The sequence below is a fragment of the Spermophilus citellus genome (genome assembly GCF_964194105.1).
Source record: "Spermophilus citellus genome assembly, chromosome: 6".
NCBI classification, from domain to species: Eukaryota; Metazoa; Chordata; class Mammalia; order Rodentia; family Sciuridae; genus Spermophilus; species Spermophilus citellus.
Window position 1 is genome coordinate 126,209,174 of NC_138187.1, and position 27,749 is coordinate 126,236,922.

General features: G+C 44.3%; 1 protein-coding gene and 1 pseudogene across 3 annotated transcripts in view; one reads left to right on the top strand and one right to left on the bottom strand.

Annotated features, from left to right (window-relative positions):
* Positions 1-1,302, top strand: part of LOC308651294 (glyceraldehyde-3-phosphate dehydrogenase-like) — a 37,473-nt pseudogene extending 36,171 nt beyond the window's left edge. The window contains exon 2 of the transcript in view: positions 501-1,302. The product of the transcript in view is annotated as a glyceraldehyde-3-phosphate dehydrogenase-like (transcript). The remainder of the gene's footprint in view (positions 1-500) is intronic.
* Positions 1,303-12,523: 11,221 nt separating this feature from the next.
* SERTAD4 (SERTA domain containing 4) lies at positions 12,524-24,580 on the bottom strand. 2 transcript variants are annotated; one of them, XM_081299330.1, is made up of 4 exons: positions 24,140-24,580; positions 19,062-19,253; positions 17,785-17,900; positions 12,524-15,425 (listed from the first exon to the last, which is right to left on the bottom strand). In XM_081299330.1, the coding sequence occupies exons 2-4, from the start codon at positions 19,234-19,236 to the stop codon at positions 14,676-14,678; spliced, it is 1,041 nt and encodes a 346-aa protein (XP_081155456.1). In that variant the 5' UTR covers positions 19,237-19,253; positions 24,140-24,580; the 3' UTR covers positions 12,524-14,675. The 2 variants fall into 2 exon arrangements, with proteins under 2 accessions (XP_081155456.1, XP_081155457.1); XM_081299331.1 differs by lacking the exon at positions 24,140-24,580 and adding an exon at positions 23,768-24,119.
* Between the last annotated feature and the right edge of the window lie 3,169 nt (positions 24,581-27,749).

The following is a 27,749-nucleotide window of genomic DNA, read 5'->3' on the forward strand; positions in this document are numbered from 1 at the left end:
AGGGAATGCCACCGGGGAATCGGGGAATCGTGGAAGCTATGCCTCTAGGCAGGAATGAAGCTTGGCAGGTTAAAGCTGCCAGGGGTGGCTCTCTGCATTTCAGGGAGTACCAGTCATGTCCCTGAGGCAGGATAGTTAAAGTCAGAGTTACCAAATTTGCCTCATATTGGGCACCTGGTCATCAGGACTGCTCTCAAGTCTGGCAAAATTAAGGGCCACGACTTGATCCTTACTGTCTGTCTCCAAGCCTGCGCTATGAACTGTGAACAAAGGGACCATTTGTGTTTCATTTGAATTGAAGACCAATTGTCTATGTGCTTGTTTTTATGTGCCAAGACACCCTGACCTGGACATCACGCTTTGGTTGAACACGCAGGCCCAGTGCAGGTTGAGAACAGAAGTGTGCACATAGGCCTGCAGAGCTGTTGCCAGCAGCAGGAGATATTGTCACTAGCAGTGATGCCTTCAGTGACCTCAACTATATGATTCTCATGTTCTAGTTTGATTCCACTCATGGCAAGTTCAATGGCACAAAGCTAAGAATGGGAAGCTTGTCATCAATGGAAAGCCTGTTTCCATCTTCCAGCAGTGAGATCTTGCCTACATCAAATGGGGTGTTGCTGGTACTGAGTATGTTGTGAAATCCACTGGTGTCTTCACTATCATGGAGAAGGCCTGAGCTCATTTGAAGGATGAAGCCAAAAGGGTCATCATCTCTGAGGCTTCCGCTGATACCCCCATGTTTGTAACAGGCACGAAACATAACAACTTCTTTAGTGTCACCAGAAATTCCTCCTGTATCACCAATTGCTTAGCACCCCTGGCCAAGATCATCCATGACAAGTTGATGTGCGTGATGGGACTCAGGACCACAGTTCCTGTCATCACTGTCACCCAGAAGTCTTTGCTGTCCCCTCTGAGAAACTTTGGCATGATGTCACGCATCTACCCAGAACATCATCCCTGTGTCCACAGGCACTGCAAAGTCAGCAGGCGAGAGCATTCCTGAACTGAACGGGAAGATTGCTAGCATGGCTTTTTGTGTGCTTACCCCAATGTGTCAGTCATGGATCTGATCTGCCACCTGGAGAAATCCACCAAGTATGATGACATTAAGAAGGTGGTAAGCAGGCATCGAACAACACCCTGAAGGACATCCAGGGCTACAGTGAGGACTAGGTTGTCTCCTGTGACTTTAACAGCAACATGCACAATTCCACCTTTGATGCTGGGGCTGGCATTGCCCCAAGGACTACACACAGAGAATCTCCCTCCTCCCAGTTCCCATCTGGGACCCCCTGAAGAAGGGGAGAGGCTTAGAGAGCCCTACTGTCATATACCCTTAATAAAAACTCCACTGTACCACCCTGAAAAAAGGTGCCAGGTGCAATGGTAGCAGAACAACAGTAGTGCCTTCTTTTATTTAATATGTAAAAATTAGAGGGCAAGAACTGACGAACCAGGAGCAGAGGGAGGAAAAGGAGGAATAGTCCAAGTGACTCTGAGGCCCCAGTTGGAGGATGTGCACAGAGGTTCCTCCTTGCACCTGGTCCCCAGCACAGTCTGAAGCTACATCCAAGTCAGGGGTCTCCAGCCTATCCACTGAACACTCCTACCCCACAGGCCAGATTTGGGATTAGGGTCTCTTCCGAGCTCTTCCCTGCCCCCTCTGCATTAAAACCAAGACATCCCCCATTTCTCCAGCCTCTTGTTTCTCTAATTTTATGATTGTATGAAAATAAGGTTCCCAAATTGCCTTTAATTAGCTTTAATAAGACAGCCTTTTTGCTAATTAAAACGATTATTAAGAAACCATTTATTGAGAGTGAACACAGTTGTTAGAACCTGGGAGAATTCTGAACTCTTAATAACAAAAGCAGCCACCAGCAGCCCCATCAGGCCACCCATTCACCTGCTGGTCTCCTTAACTCTGATGGGTGATGTTGAGGCTGGGGATCAAGGGTCCCAACCCTCCCTCTCTTTCCCGGGCACCTCAGGGGCCAGATGCTGCCCACATTCCTAAGACCGTACTTTCCCCAGCCCTTGGGTTCAACGTGTTAAGTAAGCATCTGGTGCTCGGGAGCAAGGCTGGGGCAAGGCAGTCAGAAGGCTTTTAAACCTCCAAAGTCACTTCACCAACGTGGGCCTGTATCTCTAGGTCTGTAAAAAATGGGTGATGAGCCTGGGTGGCCTTAGAAGCCCAGTCTCTCTGGAACTTGGTCATGCTGAAGCTCCCCATAGCGCTTACACTATCGAAAACAGTTCTCTGAGTAATGGGGCAGCTTGGGGCTGGCAGAGCCCGGCAGCTCATCTACTTCTCTCCTCTCTCTCCGCAGGGCTGCTCAGCCTAAGGAACTGATACACGTCGCGAAGGGGGTCAGAGGCTCTGAGAGGCACGGTTCAGGTAAGCTTGGCAATGAGGCAGGCCCAGAAGCCAGGCCCGAGCCGCGGAGGGGCAGTGCCCGGTTCCCCAGGTACTGGATCCCCTGCTGGGGCGCTCCTCCCACCTCCTCCTTATCCCGCCCAGGGCAGCATAGCTGCAGACAGCTCCCTGAGGACCCCGAATCCCTGGTGCTGTCATCTTTTCTTTGCGTACAGAGTGGGCTGGGAGCTGGAGTCTGCAGAGGCTGGGCGGGGACCTTTGTGTGACATCTGTGGCCAGGGAGGGGGAGACCCAGGTCGAAGGTGGCTGGAGATGTCCCGGGCTTCTTCTAGGGACGTTGTCTGGGTCATGTCCGCTTTCTCGGGTCGTGGTGTCTGGGGCAGCCTGACCCTCACTTCCCCGCAGGCATCCCAGGGTCCTTTTGGGGACTTGGCCAACTCAAGGTCTGGCATCAATCTAAAAGCTGTGTTTGGGGGTTCTTTTTATCTTATTTTATTTTTTTATTTTAAAATATTACAATGAGAAGAAGGTGGCCTCTGGAGTTCCACAGCCCTGGGTTCCAGTTTTGTGGGGGCGAAATACCAGCTTTGTGACCTTTTGTAACACAACTGAGCCTTCGTTTCCTGAGCCAGCTTTCTTCCCACGGTACTGCTGGAAGGTTTACATGTAGTTAATGAAATTGCGCAGCCAAAGAAGGTGCACTTGACCTCGGTCAGTGAGGGTAAAGGACAAACTTCAAGGCCTTATATCCAAGGCTCAGCTGGCCCTTCCCTGCTCCGCACTCGCTCTAGGCCAAGGTCAGCGCCTGGCTCCGCGGTTCCCAGCCCAGCAGTCGCTCGGAATCACCGCCCACGTTGGGGGGTCTCAGTGGAGGCTAATTAGTCCTGATTCTCCAGGGCAAAGCCTGGGCCTAGGGGTTTTGTAAAAGCTCCCCGGGGGTTTCCGAGGTACAGCCAGGATTAAGAACTGGCGAGGTAAGTAAAACGAGCGCTCTTTCCGAAAGGAATAAACAAAGAGGCCTTCCAGGGCGGGAGGGAAGGGAGTTGCTGGGTCCCTTGCCCACCTGCACTCACACGTAGGAACACGGTCACACGCGTGCTCAGACGCATATTGATAGGGATTGACACTCATCCACATCCACACACACATACACACTTTGGCGCTGCACGGACGCTCACACCCACACGCACTGCCTTCTCCTGGCCTGTCCAGCCGCCCAGACCCAGGCAGTGTGCGCCAGCGGTGGGCAAAGAAGGTCTCCTGCCCCACGGCCGGGGACGCACTGCTGCTGGTGACAGCGCGGCTCCTCGGAGCCCGGGGCGCTCTGCAGAGCCCCCGCAGGGCCGCGCCGCGCTCGCTTCGGCTCTTTGTTATGCTAATTCCCCTTCCCAGCTGGTGCCAGCTGCCTGCACAATGAGCGCCCGGAGCCCTCGCCAGCCTTCGCCAGCCAGAGAGCGGGGGTGGAGAGGGACGCGGGGGTGGAGTGGGGTGGGGGGCGCGGGGGTGGGGTGGGGGGAGGACACTACGCCCTGCGCCGGCGATTTCAGCCTGGCCCTGCGTGGCGCAGAGGTGAGCTGCCCAATAAGCAGCCTTCCCACATCCTTCCCTCCCCCATGCTTGCAAGGCCGCGCCCCTTGGGGCCTTCAGGGCATCCACTGATTCATTCCAGTCGCCTGGGCTGCCCGCCCTCCAGGTGCCAGGGCTTGAGGAAAAGTAAAAGGCTCCTTGGCGGCTCGAGAGCCGCGTGGATGAAAGAGAGGAAGCCGCCTCCCAGACCACACAGCTAATCCTCCCATAAACCTCGAGCAAATAAGGGGAGAGGAAGAACAGGCCGGCTACAGATGTGGAGTGCAGCCTCCGGGGATCCCCAAATTAAAACTCGTGCAGGGGAAGCACTTGGACCACCACCAAATGACACTAATTGGGTTATGGGACCATAATCTTGGCTGGTATGGAAAAAAAAAAAACAGTTATAGTCACAGCGGCAAGGACTGTCTTCATAAAACCGAGGAAAGTCGGCTATTTTATTACGCATAAACATGAGAGCGAAGAGGGTTCACGGATCCCCTGCCTGCACCACACTAGCTTGAAGGCGAGGACAATCTTATGCCAAGAGGAGCAGCGTTGTGCCTGGCTGGCTCCGGGTGTATGCAGCTAATGGGCTGGGGGCGGGGAACGGGGGCGGGGGAGCACTCCAGGGGGAGGGGTAGAGTGGCTGTATTGAGGATGGGGAGCGTGGACTATCTGGAGGAATGTAATGCAGACAATAGGTTGGCAGCCAAATGCAGAAAGCAATGATTCTGAACAGAAAAATCTCATATTTAGTCTCTAAAGATCATTCAGAGGGCTGGGGTGTGGCTCGGTGGTAGAGGCTTACCTAGCATGCACTAGGGCCCTGGGTTCAATGCCCAGCACCATAATAAAATAAAATAAAATTTTAAAACACCCAGAAGCAGTTTCACCAAGGGGGTAGAACCTGGAGAAGCAAAGGAAAGAAAAATGTTGTAGAAAATTCAAATGCAAATCTTCAGAAAGATCCCAGGTTGTTGGAGTCACAGATGTTAGACTCAGAAGAGAACAATCTTAGAGTCCCTTTAGGTCCAGCCTCTTCACTTGACACCCAGACACTGTTCATGGTAGGACAGCTAGCAGGTACCAGAGATGGACAAGAATCTGTCTTCTAACTCCTAACCTAATGCCCTTATCACTGCTTTAGCTATAATTTTGTGATTAAGAAACAGCAGTTATTTGACCAGAAATGAGTAGTAGACCCTAAGAAAATAGCTAAAAATGAGAAAAATTTAACAATGAATGATTAAGTTAAATCTTATCTGAGCTATAATTATAGTTGGAAATTAATTCTTACAAATTCCATTCCAAGATTCTTCCAGTACATACGTATCTATTTATTCACCCATTAAAACACCCAGATGGACAGATGATCCTAAGGTTTATTTAAGGTTCTTTCTGTTTGGGTACCAACAATGTTTCCCAGGGAGCATTGTCATGTTGGCTAAAACCAGCTAGGTCAAGGCTGGACTGGTTGAAAAATCGAATTGATCATCATTACTGGTTGGAATCATCTTCTGGGTTTCCAAACAGAGAGGACAGGGGTTTGGAGATGCACAGCTGGAATATCCTTGAGCATGTTCAGGTGTCCTGGCCTTCCCTTTCCTTTTGTCAATCAACCGCAATGGCAACTGTGGATACCAATCATGCCATTCCAGAGCCTGGGGGGCGTAGGAGGAGACCCTGTTGCTGAGAAGTCCTGGAACCATCATGACCCAAACTACACTGATTTCATTACACTCTGGTGCCCATTTCTCATTCTCAAATCACACGGTTCAGAAACTCATTTCAGGTCCTATCAATCAGCAAGTTTCACTACAGGTGCATCTCATCTTGTGGAAAAATATATACTCTTGAAAAGTGGTCAGAGAGGGAAATGCAACTTTGTAAATGAAAATCTTTTTTGAAATCATCAGTTGGGCTGCATTGAGAGGTAGCATTAAAAAGGGATTATAGTTTGAAGTAGGGATAATCACCCCATAGTTAAGAGTTGTGGTTAACCCTTAACTACAACTCTGGTAGTTCTGCTTTTTAAATGTAGATTTTATGAGTGGAAACTGTATCTTAGTTTTGTTTGTTTTTTGTAGTGCTGGGGATTGAACTCAGGGCCTAATGCATGCTAGACAAGTGTTCTACCACTGACCCACACTTCCAGCTCTCTGTCGTAGTTATTTTATGATAGGCCAAGTCCTCAGTTATGATTATCTAGAAAATTCTGCTTTGGCTTTTGTTGCCAGGGAATAGTATTGAGTTTAAATAATAATAATAATAATAATAATAATAATAATATATATATATATATTAAACTTAACACCATTTTTTTCTCAAAGACCCATTTAATATGCTAATAGAATCAACTGGAACTTGGGCAAATTCTGGGGGTGAGTCAGAGGTTAGTGGTTTTTAATCTTTTCCCTTGTAAGGGACACTTCTTAGTCCCTCAACACAGACAATGTTTTAAAATATACTATCTTCAAAACAAAATGCACTTATTAAGAATCATGCCTTTTTCTTGTAGAAATAGATAAAGCAATCATGAAATTCATATGGAAAAATAAAAGACCCAGAATAGCAAAAGCAATTCTAAGCAGGAAGTGTGAATCAGGCAGTATAGCGATACCAGATTTCAAACTATATTACAGAGCAATAGTGACAAAAACAGCATGGTACTGGTACCAAAACAGGCGGGTGGACCAATGGTATAGAATAGAGGACACAGAGGGGCTGGGGATGTGGCTCAAGTGGTAGCGCGCTCGCCTGGGATGCGTGCGGCCTGGGTTCGATCCTCAGCACCACATACCAACAAAGATGTTGTGTCCGCCGAGAACTAAAAAAAATAAATATTAAAAAAAAATTCTCTCTCTCTCTCTCTCTCTCTCTCTCTCCCCTCTCTCACTCTCTCTTTAAAAAAAAAAAAAAGAATAGAGGACACAGAGACTAATCCACAAATTTACAACTATCTTATATTTGATAAAGGGGCTAAAAGCATGTAATGGAGGAAGGATAGCATCTTCAACAAATGGTGTTGGGAAAACTGGAAATCCATATGCAACAAAATGAAACTGAATCCCTTTCTCTCGCCATGCACAAAAGTTAACTCAAAATGGATCAAGGAGCTTGATATCAAATCAGAGACTCTGCATCTGATAGAAGAAAAAGTTGGCTCCGATCTACATATTGTGGGGTCGGGCTCCAAATTCCTTAATAGGACACCCATAGCTCAAGAGTTAATAACAAGAATCAACAAATGGGACTTACTTAAACTAAAAAGTTTTTTCTCAGCAAGAGAAACAATAAGAGAGGTAAATAAGGAGCCTACATCCTGGGAACAAATTTTTACACCTCACACTTCAGATAGAGCCCTAATATCCAGAGTACACAAAGAACTCAAAAAATTAGACAATAAGATAACAAATAACCCAATCAACAAATGGGCCAAGGACCTGAACAGACACTTCTCAGAAGAGGACATACAATCAATCAACAAGTACATGAAAAAATGCTCACCATCTCTAGCAGTCAGAGAAATGCAAATCAAAACCACCTTAAGATACCATCTCACTCCAGTAAGATTGGCAGCCACTATGAAGTCAAACAACAACAAGTGCTGGCGAGGATGTGGAGAAAAGGGTACACTTGTACATTGCTGGTGGGACTGCAAATTGGTGCGGCCAATTTGGAAAGCAGTTTGGAGATTCCTGGGAAAGCTGGGAATGGAACCACCATTTGACCCTGCTATTGCCCTTCTCGGACTATTCCCTGAAGACCTTAAAAGAGCATGCTACAGGGATACTGCCACATCGATGTTCATAGCAGCACAATTCACAATAGCTAGACTGTGGAACCAACCCAGATGCCCTTCAATAGATGAATGGATAAAAAAATGTGGCATCTATACACAATGGAGTACTATGCAGCACTAAAAAATGACAAAATCATAGAATTTGCAGGGAAATGGATGGCACTAGAGCAGATTATGCTTAGTGAAGCTAGCCAATCCCTAAAAAACAAATACCAAATGTCTTCTTTGATATAATGAGAACAACTATGAACAGAGCAGGGAGGAAGAGTAGGAAGAAAAGATTAACATTAAACAGAGACATGAGATGGGAGGGAAAGGGAGAGAAAAGGGAAATTGCATGGAAATGAAGGGAGACTCTCATTGCTATACAAAATTACATATAAGAGGTTGTGAGGGGAATGGGAAAATAAACAAGGAGAAAAATGAATTACAGTAGATGGGGTAGAGAGAGAAGATGGGAGGGGAGGGGAGGGGGGATAGTAGGGGATAGGAAAGGTAGCAGAATACAACAATTACTAATAGGGCATTATGTAAAATTGTGGATGTGTAACCGACATGATTCTGCAGTCTGCATTTGGGGTAAAATTGGGGGCTCATAACCCACTTCAATCTAATGTATGAAATATGATATGTCAAGAGCTTTGTAATGTTGTGAACAACCAATAAAAAAAAAAAAAAGAATCATGCCTTGATTTTCTCAGTCAGTTTCTTCTCAGTCTGTGATAAATGGGTCAACCTAGAGCTGATTTAATTCCAACAAAGGTAAAAAGAAATCTGACATGGGTTTGCCAATGCAACTGCTTTCAGGAAATTTTATGAGTTTCAATATGCTTTTGGAAGCACTGAATGTATCTCAGGGACACCAATGTCCTGAGACTGCTTTTATAATTGTCTAAAAGCCCTGGGACCCCAAGTTTGACAACATCCCCCTGTTCAATTTCAAGCTCACTGTACAAAACTGCAGAGGCTGAACATTCTCCATCAAAAAGAGAATCTAGTATTGTCAGGACCCTGTCACAGGGCATCCAGGGACAGTAGTGGAAAAGTCACAGAGGCTTGCTCTTATGATACACCCATAATGCATACCTGCCCCAGGTTCAGTCACTTCCTCAATATTGAAGACTTTAATCCTGACAACCTTATGATGTGGATACCATGTGCCACCCCATTTTACAGTCAAGAGAACAAAGGCACTAGGAGGTATGTGGCTCGTTGGCCAGGACTGCACAGCTACAATGGCGGAGTTGGGATTTACATCCAGACAATTCTACTCCAAACCCCACACTCCTAACCCTCTGCTACATCCCAATCTCATTAGACACCCACAACTTCTGCGCCTGAACTGAACAGGAGACAGGTGCTAATGCCTATACCTACTCACAAAGACAGTTGGGCGGCATCTATAGACCTGGAGAACAACAAGAAACTCCTCTGGCTCCTGAAAGGGCAGACAAGTCATTTCCCTCTTCCTGCAAAAACATAAAAGAAATTCTTTCATCCCTGAGATGTTTTTTCTTGTCTTCCTTTTTAGTCTTTTTTAAACTGATCATTCTGTAACGCATGTGGAGCACCAGACTTCCTCCACTCTACTGGATCAGAGATCAACTCCCTAACTTTCTGCCAAAATCCCTTGCCTAGCCTCTCGTCCTGTTTTTTCGTTATCAGCACAGGGGGGTGTTGTGAGTTTTGAAGATGGTGTAGCTATCGGACTGCTGTGCTAGGCAAACTTTAGAGCGACACATTCACCTCTCAATTGCAAGAATGCAAGGGTCATGCCATATCTGAGCTTAGTTCATTGCAGCAACCTCAAGAGGCAGCTGCAGACATGTCAGAAGCCTCAGAGCTGGTTTGTGTGAGAGTTGACTGATCACATCACATTCCAGGATTCAGTAGCTCTCATGGAATGATCTGGATGGAAACAGTATCTACTAAAGGCCCAGCTGGTTTGGGCAGCACAAGCCAAAGTGTAGATTGGATCCTTTCCCCACAAAGTTCTGATATTTGTTCATTGTCTTGAGGATCTCTGTGGGAATATCACAACTTATATCTCTGTAAATTCTTTTCTATGTGGGTTCTGTCCCCAAGATAAGGCATTTTATAAGGTGGGATCACTTTATTTTTATTAGGTTTTTTTTTTTTTTTTTCAGTGTTGAGGGTTGAACCAGTGGTGCTCTACCACCAACCCCCATCCTCAGACCTTTTAATTGATTTCTCTTTTTTATTTGGAGACTGGGTCTTGCTAGGTTCTAGGCTAGCCCTGAACCTTCAGCCTCAGCCTCCTGAGTTGCTAGGATTAGAAGCATGAGCTTAGAAGTGATAAAGTTACTGTGCTAACTTTATCACTTTAAATCAAAGAAATACTTATAAAATGGGAATATGGGAAATTTCATGAGAAATGATTAATACATGACTATACTTTCTATTAGCTTCATTGTGGTCAAAAGCAGGTGTTTTCAGGCTATGAATAAGTAGTTTGCATTTTCGAAGTTAACTGGATCAACACCAAGGGGAAAAAAAACAATCATAGACAGCCCACCAGAGAACTGTTTACCAAAGAAGCAGCTCATGGCAATGGTTTGCAAACACCACCAGACTAACTTGTATAAATTCCATTCGTTTAGTCATCGTTCTTCAGCCTGTCACAGATAGTGAAGGGAAAGGCAGAAACAGGAAATTACAGCCTATTTTAAACAGCATGTTTTATTAAATTCACTTGCTGATGCACTTTATGGCAGGATGCGAGATTCAAGTGTTCATAACTTACATCTTTGCAAGTGCTTTTTCTGAGTGAGTTCTCCCAGCTAAAATCTAGCATGTACCCAGGACTGGAAACATCTCTTAAATAGTAAATGTTTCACCCTAGGTCATGCAGCTATATCACATAAAATGGAGAAGTTTTAGCCATGTGAGGAGAATATACCTTGCGGATGTACCATAACCCTAGGAAAGCAACAGAGGCATCTTGTAGGTAACTTAGGTCCTTACTGCCTTCATTTTAAACTGAAGAATCAAAACACAGCAATCTTAAAATGAGTAACTAGAAACCATACATTGTTTCTTCTTTTTTACTTAAATGCTGATTTCATGCTTTTCTTCATAGGATAGTTGTGCAGCTAGTTTCAGCCATCATTGTTAAGGCTGAATCCTTGTCTTCGAAAAGGCCTAATAAAATTGGCAGGGATGTGATAACCTTAACTACAAATGAAATGACTTCAAATTTAAGGGGCTGTCATAAGCATGGTTTCAAATGACTAATAATGTCTAAAAACATCTCCTGCTCCCAATTTGTTTGAAGGATAGAAGACTGGCTGCATCACCTAAGAATCCTTATGTTATTAGCTGATATTTCCTGGGAAGTTGGAGTCCCAGTGGAATGCCCATGTCTTCTGTAAGTTTTCTATTGCCCTTCTGATACACAGAAAGGAGGTAATCAAGGGGAACTCTAATAAAAAGTTCATGATTGGAAGGGTGGTAGTCATGCTTTGATGGATTTAAGGATGAGTTCTAAAAATAAAAATATTTTCATTCACTTGCTTCAGCATATAAAATGTTCTAAATTTCTGTTACCTTACAAGATCACGCTAAAGATGCTTTTCTCTAATTATTAATTGTCAAACTGTGACTTCTCTTGACTGAGTTTTTCTATTTTCCTCCCACATCCCATCCTGTCCTAGCCTTAAGACTCTTTTCAAGAATAGGATTTTAAGAATGGAAGTGTATAAAATCTTTACCCTTTTAAATTGCCTTTGCTGAGCCACTTTCTTTTTTTTTTTTAGAATTTTTAAATATTTTTTTTTAGTTATTGGTGGACACAACATCTTTGTTTGTATATGGTGCTGAGGGTCAAACCCGGGCCGCACGCATGTCAGGCGAGCGCGCTACTGCTTGAGCCACATCCCCAGCCCTGCTGAGCCACTTTCTACAATGACCCACTTTGGAAAGGAAGGTCCAGTGATAAAGTCTAATGATTGGCTCAAGACATGTCCTGAGATGCCAGGGAGAAGCAATGGAAGGCACTCTTGAGAAGCAGGGCCACTTTTTAAAGAATTCCCTTGTCTTTCAAAAGTCTGGATTCAGCTCTATTGGGTTACACTTGAGGTAGAGCACAGCAATGAGAAAAGGTGCTACTTCCAAGCAGGCAGATGGCAGATTGGGTGGAAAGTGTCAACTTTTCCAATTCTCCCATAATGGATTTAACTTACCATGAAGGAGTGCCTTGGCCACTTTGGGAAAAATCTTAGTATCTTGTAAACAGAAGTGACAATGCTGGGCATGCAGGGCCCACACAGGAGGCACTCAGGCTCTCATGCTAATGACACGGAAAATTTTTGTAATTTGGATGGGTGTTTAGGGATTATATTTGGTGAATAAAAAGAATTTCTATACGTATTCTGGAAATGTCCTAGGATCAAAAAAAAACCTGATGACTAACAATTACAGATTTTTATGCTGCTGGATTCAAAGGTACCACCCACCTTGCAAAGAAGTAATTCCAGTTGGTTCTACTGAGCAAATGGAAAAATCACCAACTCCTTCATTTGATAGTTTGGGCCACCAAGAACACATTATATGGCAGTGTTGGGGGCTTTTAAAACAGCAAAAAGATAAGCCCTTTCTTTCATATTTAAATCTCCATGGTATTATAATAAGAATGCTACTTTTGACAAATTAATTAGCTTTCAACTAGCTTTCCCCTTTATCAAATAAAATATTGGCTTTTAAGAATAACATTAATACAGAATTGAATGGAATACTACTTGCAATAATCTGTAGCTGTTAAAATCATTTATATATGGGTCATCTTAATAATTTGACATTTCATAAAGAAATCACCCAGGGTTCAGTATTTAATGGATTCGTGTTACACAAGTTTTTTCAGAAATTTTCCCAAAACAAAACTTTTTACATTCTTTAAGATATAACTTTAATCAATCACATCATTTATCAACACTGTGCTTCTTAATCAACAGTAATCTACACCTACGAACTAGGACCAGTCTAAAATATTGGCCTTTCAATTTGAAAATTCCTGTGTGGTCACTGTCCACTACAGTTTCTAAGTGTTTTGAGTTTTTTCATGGAGAGAGAATAATGGCAAAGAGAACCATAGCCAATAGTCATTAAGATAAAATAAAAAAGCTTAATGAATTTTGATCATTTTAATAAATATATATCAAGAAAACCTCACTTTATTACAACACATTCATATACAAGCATCTATCATCTAAATTTTCAACATCAAATGTTTATCAAATATTGAAAATAAAGGACAAAACATTGCTAGACTATTTAGCTATAACACAAGAACATTTGTTTTAAAAATTGGTCCTTGTGGACAATTGTCCAAATGATCCTACTCATACACTGTATGAATGAGACCTATATTTAATATTAATAGCAATAATAATAATTAAAAAAAAAGCTTTATCTTGGAGAAACTGGGAGGACTTACTTATTTCCTCTGTTTGGCATTTGGTTCCTGTAAAGTAATATTTCAAGAGACCCAAGTCACTTGGTAACCCTGGCAATAGGAATACCATTTCGCAGAAGGAGTTGGCTGGAGTGGAAGGAAAGATGGTCAGAGGGTCACCTGAACAGTCTTGCAAATATCCAAATTCAAGACATTGCTGAGAAGACTGTTGGCCAAATACACAGTAATGATTACAGACCAAGTCCCATTTCTCCAAAATAACTTTCCAAAAACTAAAATCTTTACATTCTTTAAGATAAATCTTATTGATCACCACATCATTTATTAACATTGTGCTTCTTAATCAACAGCAAAAGTCATATATAAAAAACCACATGCTTTTATAATCTAAACGAGTGAAATGATGCAAAACAGATTAAAGTATAATGCATGCCACGGGCTCATGAACTTCATTGGACAAGAAAACAAAACAAAACAAAACAACCCAAAACCCAGAAAACCCAGACCCCAGCAACACACCGTTGCCACAGAAAAGCTCAAGCAGCTAGTGCTGGTTGCTAACAGCTCTCTCTATTGTGTCCTCCATCCCTATCCAAAAATGCCAAACCCAAAGCAACTGGGCATCAAAAATAAAGGAAGAATAGAGGTGTCGAATCAAAAGCTGAACGCAATAGTTCAAAGTTAACAGTTTCCAAACCATATGTATCCACCCTGTGTTTTTTTTTTTTTTATTCCTGTTTGTCAAATCCCTGCTGTAACTCTGATTTATCCTTAATTTTCACATTGGCAAAAATTAAGATAAAGTAAGGCACCAAAAATCGCCCTGTATACCACCTCCCTAAAAGCCTCATCCCCCATCACAGGCAAGCCGGGAACTTGCAGGGAATACCCTCTCCAAAGAGTGTCAATTGCTGCCCCTAGACAGGTGTTTCATTCGGTTCCATCCTATTTTTACCTGTCACACAGAGACTGTTAAATACAAATACTTAACAGCACTATGAAGCCATTTATCTAGCTCCCTGTCTTCAGTCTTTTATTCAGAAAAAAAAAATACTGTATCATATGGAAGAAGCAGACATCTTTTGCTGGTTATATTGATTTGCTTACCAAATAACTACCTAATGAATTGGCAAACGAGTTGAACTTTCTTAGCTAGTAGTGACAGGCTTCTTGGGGGGCCATGAAACTATCACAAGGGCAGGTTGTCCCCCAATTTAACCTACTGATCTTTTTCTGTAAGAAAACTAAGATGAACTTTTAAGCATTAAGTCAACTGTTTCCTTGGTAGAATCACCGCATTTATAAGTAGCTTGCTGGTGCCTACTATACAGATGTTTTATGCAATCTGCTCTCCAGGCATTAAAACGACACGGTATGTTCATGGCATAATTTTATCAGTTGTACAAAACTATAAAATCCATTCAAAATAAAATTTATGAGAGCTAACTGATCATGCTGCGCATGCTTCCAAGTTTCGGTGAAAAGATGGTTCATATTTTACTTCCTTTGCTGCAGCACAGTTTGTTACTTGGTGAAGGCTCCTTTTTCCTTAAAGACTTTTTCCAGGACTCACTTACATTGTTTTTGTCATTATATCCAGTCTCGAAATAATCATAAAATTGGCCTTTGCACTCAAGATCGAGGTCATTGCCCACAGGTTCATGGCTGAGGGGGTCACCTTCTCTGTTGGTGTCGTTCGCTTTCTCCTCACTTAACCTGGCCTTTTCCTGAACGCCAAGTGACCTGACATTAGTGACAAAGATTTCATTGGCAGGTATCTGGCCATCACTCTTGTAAATGGGTGCCCCGCCTACATCAAAATCCACCTGATGGGAACAACTCGGCAAAGGCAGAGGGGGAGAGGAAGAGGAAGAAGAGGAGGAGGAGGAGGAGGCACTTCCCACATTCGCATTGACAGACAGGGGTAAATTCAGGTAGTGACCACCGCACTCTTGGTAAAAGCAGCAGGCATGAAACTTTTCACACTCCTCTTTGGCCATCCGTGGTCGTTTTCGGTAAGGACAGTCTTGAGCCATAAACCACTCCTGGGCAGAGGCGCCACTGAAGGAGCAGGCGGGAAAGCACCAGTTATTCTGCATGATGATTTCTCCATGGATCCTTTTCATCAAGTTGTTTATAAGGACAGATCTTCGGAGGTACACTTCAGGATCATCAATAAACTTCAGCTTTTCTAAGGACATGTAAAGGATGTGGGCTCGTTCCTCAAAAATTGAGATGGTCTAAAAATTTTTAAAAAAGAGAAAGCTTAGAAAATGGACTGTACAAAAATATCATGCCTGCGTATTTCTTTCTTGGCAGGATCTGGTCTGGCAATGTTGTGTTCTTGCTTACCCCGGGGGTCCACTTAGAAAGGCTGACCCCAATGCTGCAGATGCCCCCCATCCTCACCCGCAAAGCTCCCACCCACTTCTTTTTTTTATTTTCAGAAACCAATCACAATCTTATTACAGGGGCAACAAACTAGGATGTAAAATAACCAACTAAATCTATAAGTTTTTTTTTTGAAGGTTATTTTCCTGGGGCACGAAAACCATTTATAAAGTTTTCAAAGTTTTTAAAGACCCCTTTGGAATTACACTTCTAACTGCCTATATATGTAACAATTTGGTTAACACTTTGGAAAATTCACAAGTTTTCACAATATCCCCAAACCAACATTGATACTCTTATGAGTATTTTGGTTTGACACTTTTTTTTGTTGTTGTTCTTTTTAGTTATACAGGACAGTAGAGTATATTTTGACATATTGTAATACATGAAGTATAACTTCCCATTCTTGTGGTTGTACATGATGTGGAGTTACACTGTTCATGTATTCATATATGAACACAGGAAAGTGATGTCTGACTCATTCTACTGTCTTCCCACCCACTGGTATAGTCACACCAGAGAATCCAGCCCAGTGCAGATCTCAGCAGGGGCAGCCTGGTTGTTCAATCTTTTATGGCTGAGTGAGGAAGTTGATGAAACACACAACTAATCTAAGCTGTTAGAAGTTAGAAGAGACCTTGGGTGGAGCAAAGGGGTAGTGACTAGAAGTGGGTTCAATGAAGCATTCTGATAGCTGGTTACATTTTGGTTCTTGACCTGGATATTAGTGATGTGGGTATGTTCATGGGTGAAAATCATCAAGCTGTACTTCACTTGCACTTTTTTTTTATGTGTGTATATACAAATACATATGCACACATAGGCGCACACATGTACGGCATATCAATCAATGATTTTAAAAAGATGCCAAGGCACAGATCATATTGGGTATGCTTTGAAGTATACCCAGAGTCTGATCTAGCCGTCAGGGAGCATGAGATTTGGCTTTTGGTGCTGTCCTTCTTTTAATCCTCTGGGTGTCATATCTGTAATGACCCTTGCTTGATACGAGAATGACAATAATTAATGAGGCTCAGACATGGACAGTATCTGTCAGTTGAAAGACCAAAGTAAGCTTTCTTTTAGGGTCTGGCAGGAGAAGGCAACTGCAGAGAGGAAATGAGGGGACTCACTCTTGAGCTGTGAGATACCATCCCTGTGTGATGGTTGGTGCAAATCCAGTAGGAACTGGAAAACTGCTACAACCACAACTTCAAAATTGAAAAGAAAATAAACTGCCAGTGTCCTGGGGGCCAGCTCTCCCAGATCATAAAAAAAAAAAAAAAAAAAAAAAAAAGGCAAACTGGTAGCATGACCCAAAGAGCTGTGAATTAAATCAGGGAAGACTGACCAGAGGCCGAGACAAGGACAACGCACACAGGGAAAGGAACATCTGCCAACACATGCTGGTGTCTTTCTATGGGCAAGGCAAAAGCAACATCTAAAGCATGTGGTACAGGTGCAAGAGGAGACAGAAGGGAAGCTAAACTCAAAATCCCTCTGCATTTCAGATAACAATGGTCTGGGGCTATATCCTCTTTCCCTCTTTCATTAAATCACCAGATCATTTTTGAAGGAAGATTATTATAAGGAAAAAAGAATTGATATTTCAAAAGTTCCATAATCCTATGCTCTTTCCCCATCTTAATAATCTCTTAGAATATGTGCAAGAAAGTAAGGTTTGTTCTTCTCTTAGGAATGGATTCTATATTTCAACAAACTTAACATGAATGAATGTGACCTCCCTCAGCCATGAATGAATGTAAGAGGAAGCGCTTGTCTGTATTGCATGCACAGACTGAGAGGGCAGGGAAAGCCCTGAGGAGCCACCCCCATGTGGGTACACAGAAGTAACATGGGCCACCAGAGGCAGAGCTCAGGCTGGGGAGAGCATGTCAGGACAGAACAAGTGCATTTCCTGGCACATGAAAGTGTAGAACAACCATAACCCTTCAGGCAACTTGAGAAATATTAAATCTTAAGTAAAAAAGATGTTTGTTGCATTGTATGATTTTGTTATTTCTACATAGAAGATCTCTTTCTGGCTCTCTCTTCAAGTACTTGTGAAAAATAACACAGGACCCAAAAAAGTGACAACTCTTGATGTGGCCCTCCAAAGAAGTGGCTCATTTTAATTTCTGGAAATGGATCAAGCAACTAAGTATCTTAAACTCTTAATAAAAATAATGACTATTAAAAAAAACATACTTTATGGCTACAGCTGCTGAGTGGTGGGTGAAAATCCTCTTCTTCCACATACTTCCTCTTAAAGTATGTGATCTTGGATGTTGTTATAGGATTTGAAATTCCCCTGTAATGTGATCCTGTGGTAATAAATCAGATATGACAAATGACATGCGGTTTGCCAGAGGTTCTCCAAACAAAATACTTTCATTTCCTTTTCTTCCAGAGGATAGCTTGGCTACATCTTTGTCTGTACATGTGGTGATCAAAAATAAACATTTGTCTTAATAGTTGCTATCACACAGAATCCTGTGACCCAAGCTGGGCGAGGGCTTCCAGGCAATTTTAGAGGAAAATGATAACTTTCAGCACCTACTAAACACTCAGATTCTTAACTCAATGTATAGACAAACAGTGAAATTTGTAAAGGGGAGGAGTACGGCAACTCCGAAATAATATTAATATTTATTCCAACTGTTTCATTAAATCCAGACAACATAACATTACTATACAGATGTATACATCTTTAATGGGAACCACTGGTAACCAGACTTCTTTTAAATATTTTTGGTTCTAGGTAGTAAACACATGGGGACACACTGGTGTTATAACAGTTCTTTTAAAATGCAAAACTTAGATATTAAAATTCAGATTTGGGGTAATTAAAATCATTTTCACTCTTAAAAATGTAGCACATCATTCATAACAAAGTAGGCTTTATTATTAATAAACAGACTTCTTTCAAGTCTTATTTTATATTTTAGTTTTTTTTTTTTCTTTAAATAGCCAGTGCTACCAAAAAATCCCCAAAGGAACTTAAACCTCAAGGATAAAGAATCAGGAAGAATAGACTTCTATTTTGTTGGCTTATAACAGTTTTCCTCCAATACCAAAGCCGGTCATATGTTCCATAAAGAGAAAAGGTACACAGCTGCTCATCCAAAGTGCAGATTCTTTTATGTCTCAAGGGGGTAAAGATTTCACTGTCAAGCCCACCAGAGTTTGTGCCACTCTGAGAGAACTATACAGTTGTACGAGATTGGAAAATAAACTCAGAGTTTCAAAAATTTGGTTTGGTTCTCCTAAAAATACAGGCCCATGACTTGTATGCAAGGAGCAGCAGAGGTACAGGCACATTTGAGTGCAATTTAAATACCACCACTGTCCTCTCCAGGAGCCCTGGGTTTGCTTATGAAAGGCACACTGGCAGCCCTGGAGCATCAGCTCTCAGCTCAGAAGGACATGCCATCTGTCTACCAGTCTGGCTGTGGAGGGCAGAAGGGGAAGGTCAAAGGCAATACCTGCCAGTGGGGGACCGGCTCCGCGGTCTCCCTGCAAAGGAGCCTGTGCTGGCCCCGGGGGGCTCGGGCCTCTGTAGCTGTCAGCCTCCCATAGTGTTTGGTACCCAGCAATTTCAGCAGCTCCTTCCGAGACAATGGGCTCGCAGAATCTATTCATGGACAGAACCAGAGTCATCTCTGACAGCCTCAGATCTGGAAAAAGAAAAAGAGAAAACAGCCCTAATCAAGACCAAGCTAAGGGAAAGCCTTGGCATCTTCATGCCTTTGCTTTGGGAAACTTTTACTTCCCAGTCCTCCCTTTCACCCTGAACCATTTGATTATTTTCCCAAGAAAACCTCAGCAAACTCCTGCTATTAGCTCAGCCTCTGTGTTCAGCAATCTGCATCTCAGGGGCGGATCTTTAAAAGCCCATTTCTTATTGTTCTCAGATTCCCTTCAGCCCTCTTCCAGACAGCTGCTTTGCCTCCTAAACACATTTTCCTCCTGACCTTCCCTCAGAAAATATTCCACTAAGAGGCAGGGCCAAAACCCTTGCGCTTCCTTTCTATTAATAAGGCAAAATCAATTTTCTAGTCAATCCCCTGGGAGTCTCCTTTGATGAAACCCGCTAATCAATCAAAAGGAAAGGGCGGGGGAGGCAGAAATCTCCACCATAATCCCAACTGATACTCTGAGGTTCAGTCTGTTCTGCTGCCCCCTGTCCCCTCCTCCTCTCGATTCTACAGGCCAGTTCCTCTACAACATTCTGGGGGCTCCCTCCACTTTCTCCTTCCAAAGCGAAGCAGACAGAGAGACACTTGGTAGTTGTTTCCACCAGCCCTGATCCGCCTGAACTGGATCTGCCTCCAGTCAAAACACTGTGAGATGAAGACAGAAAATTGGCTCCAGTTTCCAGCCGTGAGTTGCAGTCCCACAGGAGCCAAGCACAACATCAACGGAGCAGGCAGAATATTAAACAGCAGCCAGGGCTCAGGGGCCAGAGGCAGCCAGCAACTCCTTACACAGCAAAGCCCAGACACAAGGCAGGAACTTTCCAAGAGGCAACACATCACTGCCCTCCTCTCCAGGTCACACCCTTCCCTTGAGACTGCAGGAAGATGGGAATATCTTTGATGGTGATGCTCCCTGGGCTCCTCCATAATTCATGCATGGGGCCACTTCCATGGGGACTCCATGTTTTCACCTGATCCAAAGAAGGGTTCAAGGTAGGGTCAAGGATAAGTTGAAACAAGAACGAGAAGAGAGTCTGATATTAAAACAAAAAGATCTTGGGGCCGTAGACCAGTGGTGACAGCCCCGAAGCCTCAATGCCTTGTTAACTGCCAATTCCTTTAGGAGACCCAAACCTCCACTCTCTCATTCTGCGGTTTAAAGAACTGTCACAAAAGTGATGTCAGGCTTGCTTTCTGAAGATTGATTGTCTTTCAAATATACACTAAGGGTCTCGTTCTTTCTTTCTTTTCCAAATTATACAGCTTGTAATGTTTGGAGGTGGGTGTGAATCTGTCATTGTCTCGAGGGAGACCATTACTCCCTCATGCTATAACGAAGGTCCACTTCCAGGTAAAAGAATGAAAAGCTTCAGGGTAAGGGGAAATAGCTTCATTAAAGTGACAAAGTCCTCTGGCTAACAGAGCAGCTCTTGGCAGCAGTGCCTGTCTTTCATCAGGCTTCTCTCTCAGTTCTCAGTCAGTCCCAAACCCACTGAAGACAGAGAAGGTGTCCAGGTCATTGGGTGGAATTAGTACTCAGCTGATTTAGGCTGCTAAACCTGACCTCCCCTTTCTTTCAAGATGCCCTCCAGAGAGACATCCACAAGGACTTATTAGAGAACCTTGTTACAAGAGGGGGAGAGAAAAGAGGTTTGAACAATTATGAAGAAATAATGGACATGCCATTTATTTTTTCTGTTTGAATCATCAACCAAGAAATTTAGCCTCTGTTGATTTAACAAATTAAGCCACTCTGTCCATCACTTCTCAAACTCCACAAGCAGGCAAGGTATCAAACCTCAGGATACTTTATTCCCTGGAAAACTCTCATGAAATGATCCAATTTCTTAAACTATTCTAAGAGACGATCATATCAGGAAATGCTATTGCTAGAAGCACACAAATCATAGCTTTTTATCAGAATCAACAGGCTTCTCTTTATTGACAAGAATGATATTTTCCAGCTTGAATTTTACACTCACTTTTGTGCTGGATTCTGGGGAAAACATCCAAGCCTTTCGCCTGGCAGAACTTTTATTACAAATAAACAAAAGCAGGTTGACAAACCCAACCTGCTTAAGAAAGAAAAGCATTTGCAGGCCCCCAGTAGCAATTACCTTTGTTTAATAGGATGTTCCTGGGCCCTGTGCTGTTTTATGTTAGTCAGAGTTTGTTTGTATTATAATGGTGAGTAGCTTTTTTGGTTATTAAGAATTTCAGTGTTTCTATTTGTTAGTATTGTTTCCAGCATATGAAATTTCATCATTTTGCATCTGAACTTGAAATGTGGCATAATAGTTTTTATTTTGGTTGTTTCTTTTGTTTACAACATCTAATTTCAGTTAAGTTTTTCCTTTTTGAATTGGAAACTGTTGCACACAAAATTCTAAATGAAAGAGGCTGGGTTCTGCAAGTGATTTATGTAAATCTGAATAAAACATGAATGAGTTGGGATTATTTGGGAGCAGGGAGGAGATTTTGCAATTGCATCTTCCTAGCCTACTTAGAACTTACACTGGGATATTAACAAATTAAGAAGGAAAGTTTAATGTTCATGAAACACTGGACTGTATAGCATCAACACCAGCGTTTAACATGCATCTTTATTTGTAGTATGTGTAGACAGCCAAGCTCATTATTCTCAGAATGATGAGATTTACATTACAATTCTGCTACAGAATTCAGAAGTTCAAGTCCACAAATTCATGTGCTGTTAATATTAAATATAGCCACAAAGATGTACACTATGGCAATTTTTTTAACATTAAAAGTGAACAGATTCAAAAGGAGGGTGTTAAAAAAGTGTGTTTTGTCTGTGCATGCATTTAAAAAATAAAAAAGCCCTAACCCTTTATCCTCAGGCTACTGTGTGTCTGTTTTGTTACCCAAGGGGATGTAGTGAAATGACCCCCTCAAGCATACTCAGAAGGCTGAGGGTTAAAATGTCAAGCAGTCCTAGCAAATGTTCATAGTAAAGTTACCAGGCATTTCAATACAATTTGGCTTTTCCAGATGAGCTGTGCTTGCTCCTTCCTTCATTATAATGCTAATAGGAGTGGCTGGCACACAAAACAGGAGGGTAGCTATGATTCAGTGGCACCTTGAATCTAACAGAGGGCTCCTGGTCATGTTTTGCCCATCCCTCCTCCCATCTGTCATTAGAAATCAGAAAACATTTTATTGAGAGCATTGTAGCAGTGAGAGGACTGATTCCAATGCTGGAAGCTGGGAGGTAAAGGGCAGGTATTTCCAACTCCCCCTTGACACTGCCAGTCTTAAATATTCTGTCCAGGTGGAATCAAGCCCCTGACCTGGACATTGTCCCTAACAAGCTCTCACCACCTTGGCTGGCTCATGGTGGTGGTTGTGGAAGAGGCTGGATAGGCAGAACAAAATCTTCCAACCTTTCTAAACAGACAGCTGACGCTTTTCTGCTGGTCCCTGCAGTACACCTGTCTTCCCTGGGAAGTCCATTTCTCAGCTACAATCTTGCGAGGCCAACAGCTTAAGTTGGGTCTTGGGGCTGGGAATGAGGGCACTGCTCCTAAGGAGGTTGAGGGGTTCCCTGGGTGATAGCCCAAAGAGGGGGGTCTGGGGTTTGGCGGGCCAATCCCCTACCAGCGGGTGGCAGCCACCACTCCTGGTTTCCGCACAACCACACCCCCGGGGATTGGCGCCCAGGCCCCTAAATCTCTCTCCTGGGTAGCGGACAGAGCCCGGCCAGTTACTGACCGCAGGAGAAAGTAAACACCCCAAGTGTCTGGGAACAAAGGCAAGTTGTCTTTCCACGGTGCAGGAGCCCAGTGCCTCTTCTGAAGAATAAGAGCTACTATTATTCATTCTTTCTTTCAAAACCAAGTTTCCTTCTAAGGGAAATAAACACCGAAGGTAGGATTCCAAGGAAATGACTCACGGCGGCTGGCAGGGCTCTGGCTAGGCTGGCCCGAGCCCCGCGCTCCTGCCCGCAGCAGATGCCTGCGGGGCCCACACGCCCTCACGGCCCATGCCCGCTCAGAGCAGGCGACTGCGGGAGCGCCCGGCGCGCTGGTGGGACCCGCCGGCGAGCACCGGGCCTGCGCCTCCTTGGACCTGGGGTCCGCCTCTCCCCCCAACATCTGCGGCCGCAGCCGGGCACTTGGGAAAGTTGCTAAGGCCGAGGAGGCGGGAGGAGAGAAAGCGAGGAGAGAGGCGGAGGCGTGGACCCGGCGGGCAGCAGCCTCAGCCCGCTGGGGAGGTGAGCTGAGGACAGAGGAGCAGCCGCCGCCCGCAGCGCGGCTCGGCTGCTGGGGAGGAGGGTGCGGGGGCGGAGGTGGCGGGGGACAGAAGGTGTCAGCTCCTGCAGCTATTCCTTTTTCTTGCAAACGCGCGCTCCTGACATCCATAACCCCTCCCTCCCCACCTGCCAAGCACCGCGGCGTCCAGCTCTGGGAACATCCTTCCTGCTGACCCTAGAATGAGGGGCTAAGCGGCCACCCAGGACCCTGAGGTCTCACCCAGAGCTGCTGTCTCTACCAGCCTCTGGAGTCAGCTCCTGCGCGCGGGCGACAGTCGGAGCAGCCCTAGTGGAGGCGGCGGTTCCCGCCCTGGTAAAGGGCCCCGCGGCTCATGCTAGCCCCGGGAAAAGCCCGCGCCGCCTCCGCGCCCAGCTATGCCCCGGCCACCTCGCCGCTCTGGCCGCCTCGCCGCTCCGACCCCGCAGCAGCCGCCGCGAGTCCACTAGGTGACCCGGGCGCTGCCCTGGAGCCGGGGGGCGCGCCGGAGGCCGCGTGGGTGCGGGTTTGCGCCGGCAGGAGCCCAGAACCTGGCCCTCGCCCTCCGCCTGCCCCGGCCTCCACCCCCGCCACCCGCGCCCAGCCGGGTCTTACCGCGGGGTCAGCGGGGAGGCGGCGGCGGCGGCCGCAGCGCTTGGGCTGCCGCTGGTCCGCTCTAGGCTCGGCGCCAGCCGGACCACCGGTGCACACTCGCGCGGGTCCCGGCCGAGCGGCCCGGTCGGCGGTGGCCGCTGGTGCGCGGCAGGCGAGGGTCCCGGCAGGTCCCGCCGCCGCGACTGGGGTGCTGCGCCGCCGTCGCTGCAGACGGTTATGGTAATGAGCGGCTCTGTCTAGCGAGGAGCGTGTGAAACCCGTCAATCCTGTTTGCCATTTCCCCGTGGATTTCCGAGGAGAGGTTCTGCAGGATGCCCCCAGGGTGAGAGAGGGAACATGACAAGCGCGCCCGCTCTCCCTCCCTCTCTCTGCTCCCGTCGCCGCCGCCACCGCTCCTCAGGCAGCACACGGGGCGCCTTCCCCTCACCCCCACCCCAGCCCGCCCCCTGCCTCCTTTCCTCCTTCCCGCCCTCCCTCCTCCCTCTCCTCCCCTCCCCTCCCGGTGCCCGGGGACACGCGGGCCCAGCTCCAGCCCGCAACCCAGACCCCACGCGCACTCGGCTCCTGCCCTAACCCTGGGGGCTCGGCTCCAACCGAATAATGTATTCACTCTGCAACCTTCTGAGATGTCTTGTCTTTTTTTATTTGGCTTAGTTTTGTTGTGTGTGCGTGTGATTAAAAAAAAAAAAACTGTGCCTTTCCCACCCTTTGCAAAAGACTTTCTTCTCCTTTGCCACAGCAAACGGAGACGAGAAACAGATGTCTGTGCAGGACCAAGCAGTTATTCTCCTCTCGCCGCCCGCCCCCGCCCGTTCCCCTCCTGAGCTGCACATGTATAAAAAAGCAACCTAGGTCCTGCTGCAACTTGAATTGGCAACTCTTTCTGGGTGAGGATTCTCTGGTGAAAACCTCCAGGGGAAAAAAGTAATAAAGGAAGCTATCCTTGGTCAAATGAATGTAATTTAAGCTCCAGAATCACACTATTTTGCAAATAGTGGTTTTCCCCTATATTGGACTCAATTGGAGTTTGTATTTTTGAAACATTAATTCATAACTTGTGTCTAGGGACCCCTCCATAGTTAAGATGGGTCATTTCAGGTGTAATTTACGCAGGAGCTTGGAATGCATACACCTAATAAAATCGGGAGTGGAGGAGGCACCTGCACAAAAGTGTTACAAGGACTATCGTGTTTGTTTACTGCTACTATGCCAGATGTGCTAAATATAACACTTCTTTAAAACAGTGATCCTCCAACTGTGAAAAGCCAGACCTCTGGCTGCCTGACTCCCTAGGAATCAGGGGGATGCACAGACTGAAAATCGGGGAGGAAAGGAACAAGATCAAGGATGAGGATTAGCATCTGCAAATTGAACTCTATCTAATTTGCATGTTTATTTCTTAGAATTGTAATTAAATTTGTGTAATAAATGTTTTCCATTTCATTTGTATACTTAAAATTTGGGTGACTGACATGCAGTTAAGTGAATTTCCTTTTTCCTTTTTAAAGAAACTGTGGTTTATTCAATAAAGCAGCAAACAAATATTAAGCATAATTAGAACTAATCTGTTTTGAAGATGTTTTTGTTGAACTTTGTACATTAAAGACACTCAGAGGTTTCAGGGGTATTAGGAAGCCTGGAGGAGGCAATTATGCTGAAAACAGACTAACCCAACAGACTATCAGGAGCATTATTTCATTTTTTCCACAAGACATTCCAGGGTTGGATGCCTAGAATTGGGAACCGGCACCCGTCTTGGCTTTATTTGAAAACTATATCAAATTGCATTGGCTGATGCATGATGCAGGTCATTACAATGATGATTTAAGAATTGTAAAGATGCCACTTATTTATTTATTTATTTGCGATCAATGAGAGTTGTAGTCCAGGTTAAAGGTAGAATATAATTTCCATTTGGGTCAGGGAGGAGGGCAAGGAAAGGCACAAGGGCATCCAAAGCAGTGTAAGTACTTGAGAATTCTAAATCCGTATGTAAAACTGGTTATCGTCTAACTCCAATGAACTAAATGTGAGGGCTTGGAGGCATGGCTTATTATTGTTTTTATCTCTCTGTATTAAAGTTTTATAGCATTTAAAGGACTATGGGGAAATCCACACACACACTTGGCTGTGTCAAAATACATAAAACCAAAAGGAGCAAATTAAGCATAAAATTGAGAAATAACATGAGACTAAGAATCAGCATGGGTTGCATTGGCATCTTTGGAGCTTTGCTTTGTCTCTGAGAAATGAGCCTTCTGGGAAATTGGCATTGCCCTTGGGTGAAGAGGACTCTTGGCTTTTAATGGTACAACAAAATGACATCACAACACAAGAATCAAATCATTATGCTTCCCAGTACCCTTGTGGCTCTGGGTGTGAACCTGACTCTGTTTCCTTCAAATAAGTCAGGCTAGCATGTCCTACTGCCGGCTTTCCTTGCCTACTTTTAATCTCAAGTTTATTGTTTTCTGAGATTCAGTGCCCAACTGTTGACAATGTGAACCTGTGTCTACAAGTAGAAAAGGCAGCCATATGTCTATGGAATGAGAAACATCATTTAAAAATTTAAGGTAAGTGGCAGCTATGGCTCAAGTAAAGAACTAACTGCAATTCAACAATGAAATATTTGGAATGAGTGAATGCTATTTATGAGGGACACTATTCGACTGAGAACTATGACATCATCATTTTGGGATATATGTGGATATGTGTGTGAGTTTCCAAGATAGACGGTTGATTATAAAACTTAAAATACTTGGAGCTGCAAATTCACTGAAGGCAGTGATTGTTTTTCTACAGTTAACAAACAGAGTGCCAGACTTAAAACTGCTGAAACCCATTTCACAAAATCTTTTACTCATTTGAAAGGGAGATTTTTGCAAGTAAAATCTGACTTATTCAGATTTCTGTGGACACAAACCCTGTTTGGATTAATAAAGTCTGAATTACTGGCTTTAAAAAAATGCAACTCTTTTTAGAGCAAAAAGAAGCACTGAATCGAATTCCTCTTCTCCCTTCTTCGGACTTTCTCTAATTAGACTTTCTTATCCAATCATTTCATTGAACCTATTCTTGTCATTGTCACCTATCACTTCCATGTTGCTAAATCCAAAGGTCTTTTCTTGTTTCTGCTCTTTCTTGACCTGTTATTAGTGTTTGAATCAGTTGTTCAATTCTTCCTTCTTCAAATACCTTTTAAAATGGCTTTCAGGATAACACACTTTTCCTGACTTGACTCCTACTTTACTGGGTGATCCCTTCCAAGGCTCTTTTGATGATTCCTTCTGGGATCTCAAAATGTGAGTCTCCCTCAAGCTCAGCCCTTGAACTTCATCTCTGCTCTATAGCTCCTCCCTTGTCAATCGGATCCTGTCTCTTGGCTTCAAATATTGTCCAAATCTGATGACTCCTAAATTTATATCTCCAGCCCAGATTCTCTCCTGACCTCCAAACTCCGTTTAGATGTCTAGTAGGTATCACAATCTTTGCAGATCTAAAACTCAATCCCCGATTGTCTCTGCCCCCACCAACTTGTGCTATCATTGACATTCTCTATTCATTAACCATATTGTCATTGTTTTTCCAGTTGGTCAGGCAAAAAGTTTAA